Source organism: Cyprinus carpio, chromosome A7 (genome assembly GCF_018340385.1).
Source record: "Cyprinus carpio isolate SPL01 chromosome A7, ASM1834038v1, whole genome shotgun sequence".
NCBI classification, from domain to species: domain Eukaryota; kingdom Metazoa; phylum Chordata; class Actinopteri; order Cypriniformes; family Cyprinidae; genus Cyprinus; species Cyprinus carpio.
The window spans coordinates 16,608,049-16,621,538 of NC_056578.1; the positions used below are offsets into that span (position 1 = coordinate 16,608,049).

Below are 13,490 nucleotides of genomic sequence, written 5' to 3' on the forward strand. Positions count from 1 at the left end.
GAAAGGCGGGGCATAGAGGAGAAACAATAATGTACATTATAAGGAATATAATATATAAAATATATATTTAAATAATGTATATATATAAAATAATGTCATATGACCCCTTTAAGGTCATGGAGTGGTCTAGCCAGTCTCCAGACCTCAGTCCTATAGAAAATCTGTGGAGGGAGCTGAAACTTTGAGTTGCCAAACGACAGCCAAGAAACCTTAAGGATTTAGAGAGGATCTGACAGGGGAACTACAAATGCTGATTTCAAGATCTTAGGGATTGTATTAGTTAATAATGAAAGATTAAACGGATACGTCAGCGGAAGAGAAATAGAATCAGCCACTAGTTTTAAAAACAACAGGGCAACATGATCAGGACCTGGCAATTTATTCACAACTAAGTCTTTTAAAGCAGAACAAACAATAGAGATAGTAATTTGTTGAAAAGTGAACTCTTGTCCATTGATTACATTCAGCTTCAACAAATTCTAAATTTGAATTTATATAATTATTTTTTTGAAAGAAAAAAAAAACCCAGATGCAATAAAATGACTTAAAACTATCAAGCAATTGCTTTTTATCTACAATTTTGGTATAATAGAGTCACTATATAAGGGGGAAGCTCTGTGATTTGTTTTGTTACCAGTTAGAAACTGAATATTCCTCTATGTATGTTCTTTTGTGTTTACCAGAAGAAAAAAGTCATACTGGTTTAGAACATAAAGTTAATTTGCTTTCAAATTGGAAAAAAGTAAACCAATAAGAAGCACATCATCTCAGTCAAACAGCAGCTATTGTAATTTGCCATCTCTCATGTGGTGTGTTTGCTTAAACTACCACAGCTATATGTCTTCCTGTTCTCCGTACTGTTTTTGTATTTCATTTCCCCTCATCTAAATCCATTTCCCTTTGAGAGTATGTTGTGGATTTTCACCGCTTTGTCTGTCAATGACAGCGTGGCACATGGCATTAATGAACGCGCCCCTGGAGAGGAACCAAACTGCTGTTCTACTGCCAATCTTTTTTCAAGGAAAAACAAAATCCCCTCTAATACTCCTTATAAGAGCAGCCACTGTCCGCCTGCCAAGAGCAGTGCTGAGATGACCTACTGCAGCCTTCATCAATACAAGACACAAACTTTCATGAAATCGACAAATAGACGCATGGGCTCAGTCCATCAAGCGGTGGCAGTAATGATGCTTTTAGCTCAACGCCAGCACCAATATGACTCACACAAGGGAGCATTTGGATTTCTTGGGGGCGAAAACATTTATTATTTGCTTTTCATTTGCCGAAGGTGTGACTTGTTGAGTTGCTGATATAAATATAATGGATATAAACTAGCTTACAGTACAATAAGACTAAATTTGAGTTTAATAAAGTACTGCAGGGATGATATACTTTCGTAGACCAACCCAGAAACCTGGAATTAGCTACTGACAAAAAACCAATAGGATTTTCCATTTCCTTTTGGTTTGTTGCCTTAAATAATCTGTGACCAACAAAAGTTTATAGTTCTTACACATTTTGTTCATCAAGATAATCTTCACAAATGAACACAACTTTTATGAATTTTGAAGTCTAAATACAATCACCAAAAGTCATTGTTCAGCATCACCCACTATGATTCTCTTTCAATATTTCTTTAAAATCTACAAGTTTGAGTTAGAATGGCTCACAAGACCTTGAGTATAAAAACAACGTGGCTGTAAAATTAAAAGCAAACTAGTTAGATGATTTAAGTACTAAGTAAGACTAAGTAAGTAGTTCTAAGTAAGATCTTAGTAGTTGTCCTGTTCTGGGTGATCACATTAATGTCTCCACCAACCTCTGTAGTCCCAAGTAGCCACTTGTTTGCAACCACTTTTCTCAAGACAAGGTTTTTATAATGTGAGAAGTGAACCTACTGTCAGCACTTCCTGTAAACATACATAAACATACATATTTTTAGTAGTTTTGACTTTACCAAGCTAGGTTTGAAGGCTGCTTTCTTTTAGTTTTACAAATTAGATTTTACATACACAACATTTATCTGGAAATGTGTATGGATGTGGTTTGGAAGAAGAAAAAAGACTGCAAAAACACTGAAAGGAATTGAGCCTGATATGCCTAAAATTTTTTGCTGCATGTCTGAACACAGCTATTTAGTCACCTGTTGCTCTTTTATTATGGTACTGCTAGTCGTCTTCTGAGACTGCGACAACAGAACCATCATTATCTCCCCCACACTCGTGTAGCAGCCCTTGACACAGGTCATGGTGCTTTATCCGCAAAATAACCTACACAAACAGATCTGTGACTCACAAATGATGATTCAAATCATAGATGCTGTTTCTGCACCCAAAACTGTGAAAGAATAAGCGGATGCAAACATCTTGTTCATTTTATTCTTGATTGATCAATATTCTCTGTCTCTCTGGCTTTTTCTCTGATGATTACTTACCTTGTTAGGGAGCCCCAACGTCTAAATGCAATACTGATTATTCTGCAATCACAAGCACTAATGCCTCTCAGCCATAGTCAGAGCTAATTCTCTGACATTGTTCAGCAGACGAATCCCTGGAGGGGGAAAGAAGGGTCTCAGTAGCTATAATGACTTGATTTAGCCTGGTTGGATGCATGGATGGATGGTAGCTATAATATGGATGGCTGCATATAGCTGTGCTTGACTGGGACAACATGTTCTTTCACTAATAGTGACTATTGGATGAAATACAAAACCCAGGATGACATAAGAGCATCTATTAATAGACAATAGCAAATTCTAAAAACCCCCAGTGCACTTAAAAGCATCAGCACATGCAAAGTTCATTGAGAAGGTTATACAGTATATTGCATACACAACCAGCCAAAAGTTTGAGATATAATTAAGATTTTTTTGTGTGTTTTTAAAAGAAGTATCTTACGCTTACCAAGGCTGTATTTAATTGATCAAAATATATAATAATATTGTAATATTGTAATATTAATATTAATAATTTATGTTAATAGTAATAATGTGAATTTTAATATATTTTAAAATGTAAATTATTCCTGTGGTAGCAAAGCTGAGTCATCAGCAGCCATTACTCCACTCTTTAGTGTCACATATGTTGAATTCTTAAAAAAAAGAAAGAAAGGGAAATAAATACTTATATTATTCAGATCAAATGAATCAAAATTGACAGTAAAGAAAAAAGATATCTATTTCAAATTAATACTGCTCTTTTGATCGTTCTATTCATCAAAGGATCCTGATATTTTTTTTTTTTTTTTTTTACAATTTCCACAAAAATATTAAGCAGCAAAAGCTGTTTTCAAAATTGATAACTTGGCAAAAAAAAATAATCTGCATATTAGAATGATTTCTGAAAGATCATGTGACACTGAAGACTGGAGTATTGACTTGTCATAACAGGAATAAATGACAATTTAAAATATTTACACTATATTACTGTTTTTACTGTATTTTTTATCAAATAATTGCAGCCTTGATGAGCATAAGAAACTTTTAAAAAACATTTAAAAAATCTAAATAATCCAGTAGTCAATCAATCAGACTAATACTGAAGAGGAATTCATTCGTTCATTAAGATTTGAATGTCTGTCTCCATATTTCCACGAATGCCGTTATTTTGTGATACCAAAGTGGACACAGGATGGTTGACATAGTCGAGTTAACAGTGTTACTGTGTTGTGGTGGTACCACAGGAATTGATGGGCCCGCTGCCTTCCAGGATGAGGGTCAGGAGCTGGGCAACCAGATCCAGATCCTGACAGTGGGCCACTCACCTGCCCTGGAGAGCGAGGCAGAGGGCCAGGGTGAGGCAGTGGGCAACACACAGTCACAGGGCAAACAGGACCTACGGGTCACCATGCTGAAGAAAGGTACACCAGCGATAGTCCTCAGGGTAATGCAAACGAGAGTGGAGAGAGAGACAGATGGAGAGAACGCTACCATCATGACGATTGAGACATGCAGATTTGCAGATTGTTCCTCAGTATTACTGATCGCCTAACATGCAACACAACGTCATGTTCCTATAATAACATCATCTGGTGACTAACACTTTGAGATCTACTTACATGCTATAGCACTTAGATTCAGTGTCTGCCTCTCTCTCCTCCTTCTGTGACATATTTGGTTTAGATCATGTCTTTACTGTCTGCATGACTTATTATTAGAGCTGGTATGATTCGACTATGGACAATAATTTTGTCCTTTGCATCTCTTTTTCTGCTAATTTGTAGAATTGACTAGGAGTGAAGTGTTTTTTTTTTAATCCAGATGTACTCAGTTTGTTGTGTCTCTAATGCTCTTTTGGCATCAGAGTGCAGTTATCTGCAGTGTTATTTGCACTGCATAATCCCTCCATGTTTGCTTTATGCCTGCTGCTGTTCTCTCCTCATGTTCTGCTATTGACACGCTATTTGATTAGCTCCTCAATATTTTTTCTTGTTCAAAGGAATCTCCAGTAGCATGAACTTTGATGAAGAAGAGGATGAAGATGATTTGGTCAGCTCAAGTTCATCTCAGCTCAACAGCAACACAAGACCTGGATCTGCCACCAGCAAAAAGTCTAGCAAGGTAGACTGTTTTCTCTGCTTATTTAAAAGTGGTTAATTAATGCAATTAAGTAAGTTAAGTTGATTTTTCAGTTTTACACAATGTGAGCTATAGATGCAGATGGCATGGAAGCATGGAGGGAAACGAATAATGGTTTCCGTAGTTACCTATTCATTGCTAAGAGGAGACTGAAGAGAAATATTTAACATCCCATTCAAAAGTTTGGTGTCATTATTTTTATTTTTATTTTTTTTTAAGAAATTCACATTTTTATTCAGCAAGGATGCATTGCATTGATCAAATGTGACATTAAAGACTTGCTTACAGTGTTACAAAAGATTTCAACATTGATGATAAGAAATGTTTCTTGAGAACCAAATCAGCAGCATATTAGAATGATTTGAAAAGGCATTGAATACTGGAGTAAATTCTAAAAAAAAAAAATCTTAACAAAAACATAAAAAAATTAAATAAAAAAATATATATAAAAAAAAAAGAAAACAATTATATTTAATTGTAATGAGTTTTCACAATGCTACTGTTTTGATCAAACAAATGTAGCCTTGATCTTTTGAATATAGTGTATTTTGCAATTTTAGGGGGGAAAGCTGTCTGTGTGGTTTTTGCACTTCAAAGTATACATTATATAAAAATATTATATCGTAAAATATACATACAAAGTTAATTTTAACTAAAGCTAAAATTAAGAAGGTAAAAGTCAGATAAACGTTTCATTGTCCCTCCCACATTAGATTTTTTTAAAGAATTAAATCCTTTAAAATGCTTTAAAATTAAATTGTAATATACATATGACTTTTAACACCTGTACAAATACGATTCAATATGGATTCAACTTCTTATTTTAAGCATCATAATGTAGGTAAATGCATTATTATGGTACTATATACAAGTTATGATAGGTCATGATTAAAATGTACAACTCTTTTTACAGTATGTACCAGAGGGCCACTGTTCAGTCAGTCTGTACACCAAGGGGTCCTTGGCCTACAAAAGGTTAAAGATCTGTGGATTAGATGCAGTTCAGCACCAAAAAGATTCTGACTAAACCACCACACCCACAGTATATAATACATTGTCTACTGAATTTAAATCATTTTAGTCGATTCCCCAACTAGCAGTTTTGCATAGTGAATTCCTTGTCCGTTGCTGTCTAAACTGAAGCTTGCCTGCTATTTTGGTCATTATATGTGCGTTAGCGCCACATGTGAGCTCCTCTGTGTCCAGTTATGTTACATGTACAATGCTGACCCAAGCAGTCTGTGTATTGTCATGCTAGGATGTATTCTCCTGTGTCTATCTTGGCAAAAATCCTGCAATGCTGAAAACAGAGGGTCAAAGTCCTGTTGTTTCCTATGGCAACAGTGAAATGATTACTTTCTTAAAATAACTTGATGGAAACCATGCCTGTTTGAAGCCCCTGCTCTTACCACTGTCTCACTGGTGATCAAAATGTACAGTGTTTTGTAGAAAATGAAAATCTATTACTAAGAAAAATGTATTAGTAGAATTCCTGTAGTGTTATGCAAGTGTGACTGTAATATATTCTGAAGAACATTTTTTTTCTAGTTCATTTTTATGGTTTTATTATTTGAGACTACATGGACATTTTAAAAGTGTATTTATTTGTCACACTGCAGAAAAAAATGATTAAGAGAAATGCATTAAACTAAAATCTGTAAACTCTAATATCCTTATCCCACATTTTTCACTTGTGCATATTATATGCATATTTACCTAAAACACTGATGTTGAAAAAAAAATGATTGTGCATGTTATTGGTCTGTTATCCAAGTTATTCCAGTAAACTAATGTCATGGAGTTTATATTTGGCTGTTGTTTATTTGGTTGTGTAGTGGCTCATCCATGTCTCTTGGGCCTGACCCTACTAACGTCACTGGGTTGCTTTGTTGCTCTTTAACATTTCAGTTTTAATCCAGCTGCTTACATTTCAGACCACAGGGACATTTGATTCATTTACACTGGGTTCCAAATGTCTGAGTGCACTAGTGAAAATGCTTATATAATGTAATCCATACAACGGGGTTCATATCACACTTTACATAAACACTTTTTTCTTTTTTACATTTTGCGAAATTTGTTGTGTTTTCCAGGTTTAAATATAACAAATTTCTCTATTTTCAGCGGGGGTTTAGATGTTTATTTATTTATTAAAATACATTTTTCCCACATTAAGCATCAACCCCAAACCCCAAACCCCACCCACACCCCAAGTTTCACTTAAAAAATTAAAAATAAAAATCACCAATGAAATCTCGGAACTCAGATTTATTTTTTTCCCCATTGTAGCTGTGTTCCATTATAACTGTGACATCATAACATTGTGCTTTACTTTTTTCAGGTTTAAAAACAAAAAAACTAAAATTAAAAATAAAAATCACCAATGAAATCTCGGAACTCAGATTTATTTTTTTCCCCCCATTGTAGCTGTGTTCCATTATAACTGTGACATCATAACATTGTGCTTTACTTTTTTCAGGTTTAAAAACAAAAAAACAAAACAAAAAAAAAAAACATTTACAATAAGGTTTTTATTTATTTATCCAGAAGTTTACATATTTTTCTCATTGTACAGTACCTTATCTTTGTTTTACAAAATGTCTTTTTTTCCAGGATTAAATTAAATAAATAAAATCAGCTTTTTTTCTCATGTCTCATATTTTTGGATTATTTTTTTTTTTGTTAAATGTTTGTATATAAATATGGTTGTGTATTTGTAATAATAAAAATGTACACTTCTTTTAAGGTAAATTTATAATTGACTGGGATCGATCTGTATCTGCCTTATCAATGACAGGAGGCGACCTCAGCTTCCAGCCCACTGGCCAATGAACCATCCATCGACGTAGATGACCTGGAGGAGTTCACTCTCAGACCCGCACCCCAAGGAGTGACCGTGAAATGCAGGATCACACGGGATAAGAAGGGCATGGACAGGGGCATGTACCCCACCTACTACCTCCATCTGGAGAGAGAGGATGGCAAGAAGGTCAGACACACCGAAACAATGATTATTTCCATGTTTTTCTAAAGAATTTTGCCTTATTTGGAAGTCATCATTGTTGTGCACCAGCAATCAAGCCCAATCAGTGACACTCCATTTCTCCAATTTGCCAAAGGGCTTGAAATGATTGATTCTGATGAAAGGAACCATATTTAGCCCGCAGAGAGACTTAGCTAAGTGACAACTGAACATAACATTGCTTCGCTTGGCAAATGCTTATCCTAAAAATATCAGGACAAAATCATAAATCATATGTTAAAAACCATGTGTTATAGCCATCTTATTTACCTAATAGAATAAAACATACAACCAACTTCCCTATATATATCCGTATGTGTTTCATAGTTGTTTGTCATTTCTCAAAACAAAATATGGAAAACGCTGTCTCTGATTGTTTATGTCTCAATCTCTGTCAGAGTTTTGTGCTGCTGTTTCGGTGTCCAATTAAATTCTGTTATACATTAGGTTTTCCTTTTAGCCGGGAGGAAGAGAAAGAAGAGCAAAACATCCAATTACCTCATCTCCATCGACCCCACTGACCTATCACGAGGCGGCGAGAGCTTTATTGGCAAACTGAGGTACATTTAAAGATGATTCATTGTGTCGTGTGATTCATAAGGTAGCGTAACTTAAATCTATGCTGTTTTTAGAGATGACACATCGGTCTCTTTCTAAACATTCAAGAGGGACCTTCAATGAGTCTGTGTGCATGTGTGCACTGCTGAACCTATTTAAAACTGTAATTGGGTTCATTGCTGGTGTGCAGGAGTGTCCTCATTCATATGAAGAGAAAGCCACTGTGTGCATTCTAATGTCTGAGACTGAGTCTCATTACAGCTGTTTAAAAACATACATTTTTGATACTGCATATGTTACCTATATACATTACATGATTAATACATTACATATAATTCCATAATTCTTATTAGTACTAAAAAAAAAAATTGTTATATTATTTTTCTTCTTTTGATTTTGGTGTGAAATTTGGCCTGAACATACACTTGACAGTCTTTGGGAGCTTCATTCCTTTGCTGTGACATGCTGAAAACTTAAGAATTGTAAACTGTAAGAATTTCATCAGTACGTACAATGTCATCCACACAGATCAAACCTTATGGGTACCAAGTTTACGGTATATGACAGCGGTGTGAACCCAGTCAAGACCACCTCCAGCCTAGAAACAGGGAATCTACGACAGGAGCTTGCTGCAATCTGCTACGTGAGTTTGTGAGCATAATCTCGGTCAATGGCCAGCACAGAGCCAGCACCCAGCCCTGAAGGCACTACATTTTAGAGCCACAAGCAATCATGAGCCAAGCCTGACCTCTGCTGGCTGTCTTTTTACATAGCAATATCACTGATGAAGGAAATAAAGTGCTTGTGTAGATTAATGATAACAGGAAATAAAGTGCTTCTGTAGATTAATGATTTCTAAGAATTTCTCTTCAGTGAGTAGATTTGAGTCACATGTATATAAACATTGTGACTAATTCGGATGTTTGTGTTCTGTTCCACAGGAAACTAATGTTTTAGGGTTCAAGGGACCTCGGAAGATGAGCGTCATTATTCCTGGAATGAACATGGACCATGAAAGAGTCTCCATCAGGCCTCGAAATGTGAGTGCAGGGCTGTTTCTGATAGCATAATCCAGCATATAGGCCTAGTTGTGTTTAAATGGGCTGTAATTAGCTACAATATCAAAAGGTTCATTGTAGTTTTCAAAATACGAAATACTTACTCAAAAATACTTCCAGGATCAAAGGCTGTTTAAATGTGCAGGATGATATCATATAGAAGTTTTTTTTTTTTTTTTTTACAGAAATCTTTTTCAATTTGTTAATTTTCATGTTGTCATTTGTGTTACATGACCAGTAAAATACTAGGTAATGTATGACTTATGTAAAACATTAGTCTAAGGCAACCAATAACCCTTGGCCTATTTTTTATATACAAATGTTAGGATTAGTGGCAAAGTTACATGCTTTAATGGAAAGCTAATCCCCCACATCTGTCTGTTGTTTTGCAGGACCATGAGTCTCTACTGGCTCGATGGCAGAACAAAAGCACTGAGAGTGTGATAGAGCTTCACAACAAGACGCCTGTGTGGAACGATGATACGCAATCATATGTGCTCAACTTTCATGGCAGGGTCACACAAGCATCTGTCAAAAATTTTCAGATCATTCATGACAACGACCGTGAGTTAAAAATTATCATCTTAAGCTTTGTGTACTGCTTGGTTTACAAGGCAATGGACAATAGTCATTTTAGAACAATATTAACCTAAATGTAATTCAAGTTGTAGAATTAAAATCTGTAGTATGGTATATTGAACATTTAATTTTTTCTTTTAATACAATTATTTTGTAAAAGAATGTTAAGTACATAATAGGAAATTATGTGGAGATATAAACTGGCCTCAAAATGTATTTTTACACTTGTAAGCCACAATTAGAAATGTATAACATATTTGCATTATATAGAAAATATCAAAACGTGTCCTTTATTTTAAAGAAATATTTCACAAATAGAATTCTCAGTCAAACATTTCACAAAATTAAGTTTGTTAGGTTTCAGTATATAACACAGTAAATATATGGTTTAAAATTTTCTGGAACATGTTCATTTGATGAACTACAACTGGTGGTTATTCTGCTAGTGTGATTGTGAGGGAAACTGACTTCATACATCAATCTAAAATTACCTGGTTAAAACAACTGAAAAAAGTGTTTCAGAAAAGTGATGTCAGTTCTGAGAAAAGCGCTAGCATGACTTGTTTGCCAAAGCCACTCAGTTTGATATTTTTTTATCTGTGATGCAATGAAAGACAGATATTTTAAATTGTTTTTAGTGTCCAAAAGTGTCCAACCACTACATACTCCAGAGATGGATTTTATTTTAGAAACCACACAGAGAAGTACCTGTTTGTTTTGACTGTATTCTCATCCCTGTATTCTCTCTTTGGTGAATGCAGCGGATTACATTGTGATGCAGTTTGGTCGTGTAGCAGAGGATGTCTTTACAATGGACTACAACTACCCCATGTGTGCCCTGCAGGCATTTGCTATTGCTCTGTCCAGTTTTGACAGCAAGCTAGCCTGTGAGTAGCCATCTCTCACTGCCAGCCACAAGCACGAAAGGACCCAGCCAGACTGCGTTACAGTCCCAATCACTGAGTAAAGGGCTGCGGTGAACTCCAAAGCAGCAGGGTCCCTCTCTCAAGATCCTCCTTTGGAGGCATGAATGCGTATCGAGTTTGTTTCTTTGTGTGAATGTGCGTGAGCAAGGTGGCATTTCCACTTTTTCAAAAAGTTGGAGGAAAGCACAAAGACTTCAAAGCTCAAATGTGGGAGATTATCAAAAGAGGATGCATTTGTTTGAATTGAGTCAAAAATCACTTACTCACTTTCTTAACTTAAACGTCAAGCTAAAACTAACCTTTTGCTAATGTTAAAATAAGGGTCTTTTACAGTAGTACTTGTGTCCCTAAGGTTAAAAACAAAAATAATTTTGCCATGGTCAGAATTCTATACTAACCAATCAGTTATGATTTTTAACAAGAAATATAACATGTAGCTGTGATGTAACAGTTTGGATATTTGATTTAATGAACTTTTGTAAAATGACTTTCATATATGTGACATTTCTTGAGTTATACATGTCACCTGTGTCAAAACATGTCTTTTAAATATGTAATGTATCAGTTCATGCTTCACAAGGACTCCAAAGCCAGTATGAAGTATGACAGTCTGACATATTTATCCACTATTTATGTATTTATAGATTTCCATACCATCTGCTGCTTGTGTCTTACCCCATGCCCATAATTCACTGTGCTTCAAGCACAAAGCTTGACCAAGGTGCCTTCACATTTGAGCTTTTGGTGTGGATTTCTTAAAAATCAACTGATGAATATGTGACAATTCCACAAAATAGATGTAATCATTATCACTTTGTGTCCATCTGCACAGTTCTGCAAACGGTTTTCCTACAGTTTTCAAGGGAACATGAGATCCAAAAATGACTTTTATATCATTAGAACAAACCAAAATAAATGGTTCACCATATCTAGGTCCACACCAGTAGCTCTAGTGTGAAAGCCCCTGAAGTCCAACATGGTGGAAGAAGTGTGTAGTAAGTAATTTTATGTGATGGTCAGTATCAGGGTAAGTACATTATCATCTCATATTGACCCACTACATTTGTAGGGGAATGTACTGAGCACTTTATTCAGAGATTAATGGTGGAAAGCTGTAAATATTGTGCCTTTGGATGAATCACTTGTGAAGTTGGTGAGATGCTACATTGTTTTCTTAAGCCAGTGTTGTTTATCATGCAGTTCATTTTAATCTTCTGTCTTTGTTCTTGAGAACAATGTGCATATTTCCAGTATACTGGGCTATACCTTTCCAGAAAGATCAGGTTTATTTGCCTGCTTGTGGAATAGTTGATTTTTCGGTCTACTTATTTGAGACAATGAGGCAAGTAAGTACGTTTACATGCACTTTTAAAAGTTTGATCTCTGCCTACATTAGTAATTTGTCATAGAAACATTTTAGTCCAACTGAAATTGCACCGGACTGATTTTTGGGGTTGGACAACCAGAACTTGATAATGTGATTGTAGCTTGATTATAACTGAGCATGTAAACATACTGTACTTAGCAACACAGTTTGTTCAAGTCATCTATTTAATTTCCAGCTGCATGAGGATAATTGTGAATATATGGATTGAACAAAGTGTCAGCGTGGAATTTAGACAAAACTCAAATCATCATCTTTAATTGTATTGTACACTTCTGTGTCTTTGCTGAACAATGCTGATGAATGAAGAAAGGAAATAAGTGAAGTTTTATTATCAGTGTGGCAATTGAACTAAAAAACATAACAAAACATAAAACCTGCTGCACCGACTGCCCTTAAAGCCAAACTATTCTTGAAAGTGTTGAAATCTTTATATGGCCACACTGATTTACTAGACATGCTCTATTATGCATTAGCATGACTCAAGGTTTATTTTTTGTCATACTGTTTTTCATTTCAGTCAAACGTCACAAAAAAGTCTTGGAACCATGGAACATTAGTGTTGAATGTGTTTTTAAGAAATCAATCTATCATCATTTTGTTCCCTGCTGAGAGCCCCTTTGGTTTAATTTAGAAAAAAATCAAGTTTGTTGTTCATCACGCAGAACATTCTTAATTGCACAGAACTGTGCATTTTAAGTTAAAACAACAACAACAACAACAACTAATATTTAGAATGTTATTCTAAGATAAAGAGAAGTTTGCTGCAAGTGGCATACCTTTTTTGTTACTATTCTTTTTGTCATAGAAATGTTGTGGCTTCAGACATCACATTTTGAAATATATCTTTCCCCTGGAAAAGTGTTTTTAATATTACATTTTTATGGAAAAATTATAAAATATATATAAAATTCTTTGGCCAAATTGCAAAGAAGTCTGTGTAAATTATTAACGTTTGTTTTTTAACTGCCTCGTGAAACCATTGCAGAACTTTCTATACTTATGTACTTATGTTCTCTATGTAATGCTCTAACAGTTTTTGGGTTTGCTCTAAATGGTTAAAAACACAGAAAATGTATGTTTTTTTTCTGCTATTTTTCATTGTTTGTTGAAAAAAAAAAAATCTCACCACTCTTGTGTTAAAGTGATAAATGTTATGTCACACTGTTTTGTAAAATGTGTACAGTGGTCAGTATACAGTGTTTGTATACAGTACTCAAGATATGAAAAAAATAAAACTGAATGTGAATTTTCGCATCTCACATATTTAAGATGAAATCATTGCATTTGTGGTACAGTGCTTTAGTGCTCATGAAATAATGTTCATATAAAGCCACTTCTGTTTTGAAATGTTTTATTGGCAAAGACTTTCTTTGGAAAAATTTTG

The 13,490-nt window shown here is 34.9% G+C and overlaps 1 protein-coding gene across 4 annotated transcripts in view; it reads left to right on the plus strand.

Moving 5' to 3' along the window:
- LOC109111825 (tubby protein homolog) overlaps positions 1 to 13,356 on the plus strand; it is an 86,273-nt gene extending 72,917 nt beyond the window's left edge. For 3 of the 4 annotated variants that reach the window (XM_042759976.1, XM_042759975.1, XM_042759977.1), the window contains exons 5-12: positions 3,682 to 3,858; positions 4,437 to 4,558; positions 7,374 to 7,565; positions 8,046 to 8,158; positions 8,685 to 8,799; positions 9,098 to 9,196; positions 9,607 to 9,778; positions 10,555 to 13,356. In XM_042759976.1, coding sequence (XP_042615910.1) covers positions 3,682 to 3,858; positions 4,437 to 4,558; positions 7,374 to 7,565; positions 8,046 to 8,158; positions 8,685 to 8,799; positions 9,098 to 9,196; positions 9,607 to 9,778; positions 10,555 to 10,688 — 1,124 coding nt within the window. In that variant the 3' untranslated portion in view covers positions 10,689 to 13,356. The remainder of the gene's footprint in view (positions 1 to 3,681; positions 3,859 to 4,436; positions 4,559 to 7,373; positions 7,566 to 8,045; positions 8,159 to 8,684; positions 8,800 to 9,097; positions 9,197 to 9,606; positions 9,779 to 10,554) is intronic. The other variant, XM_042759978.1, reaches the window with a different exon arrangement.
- The last annotated feature ends 134 nt before the right edge of the window (positions 13,357 to 13,490 follow it).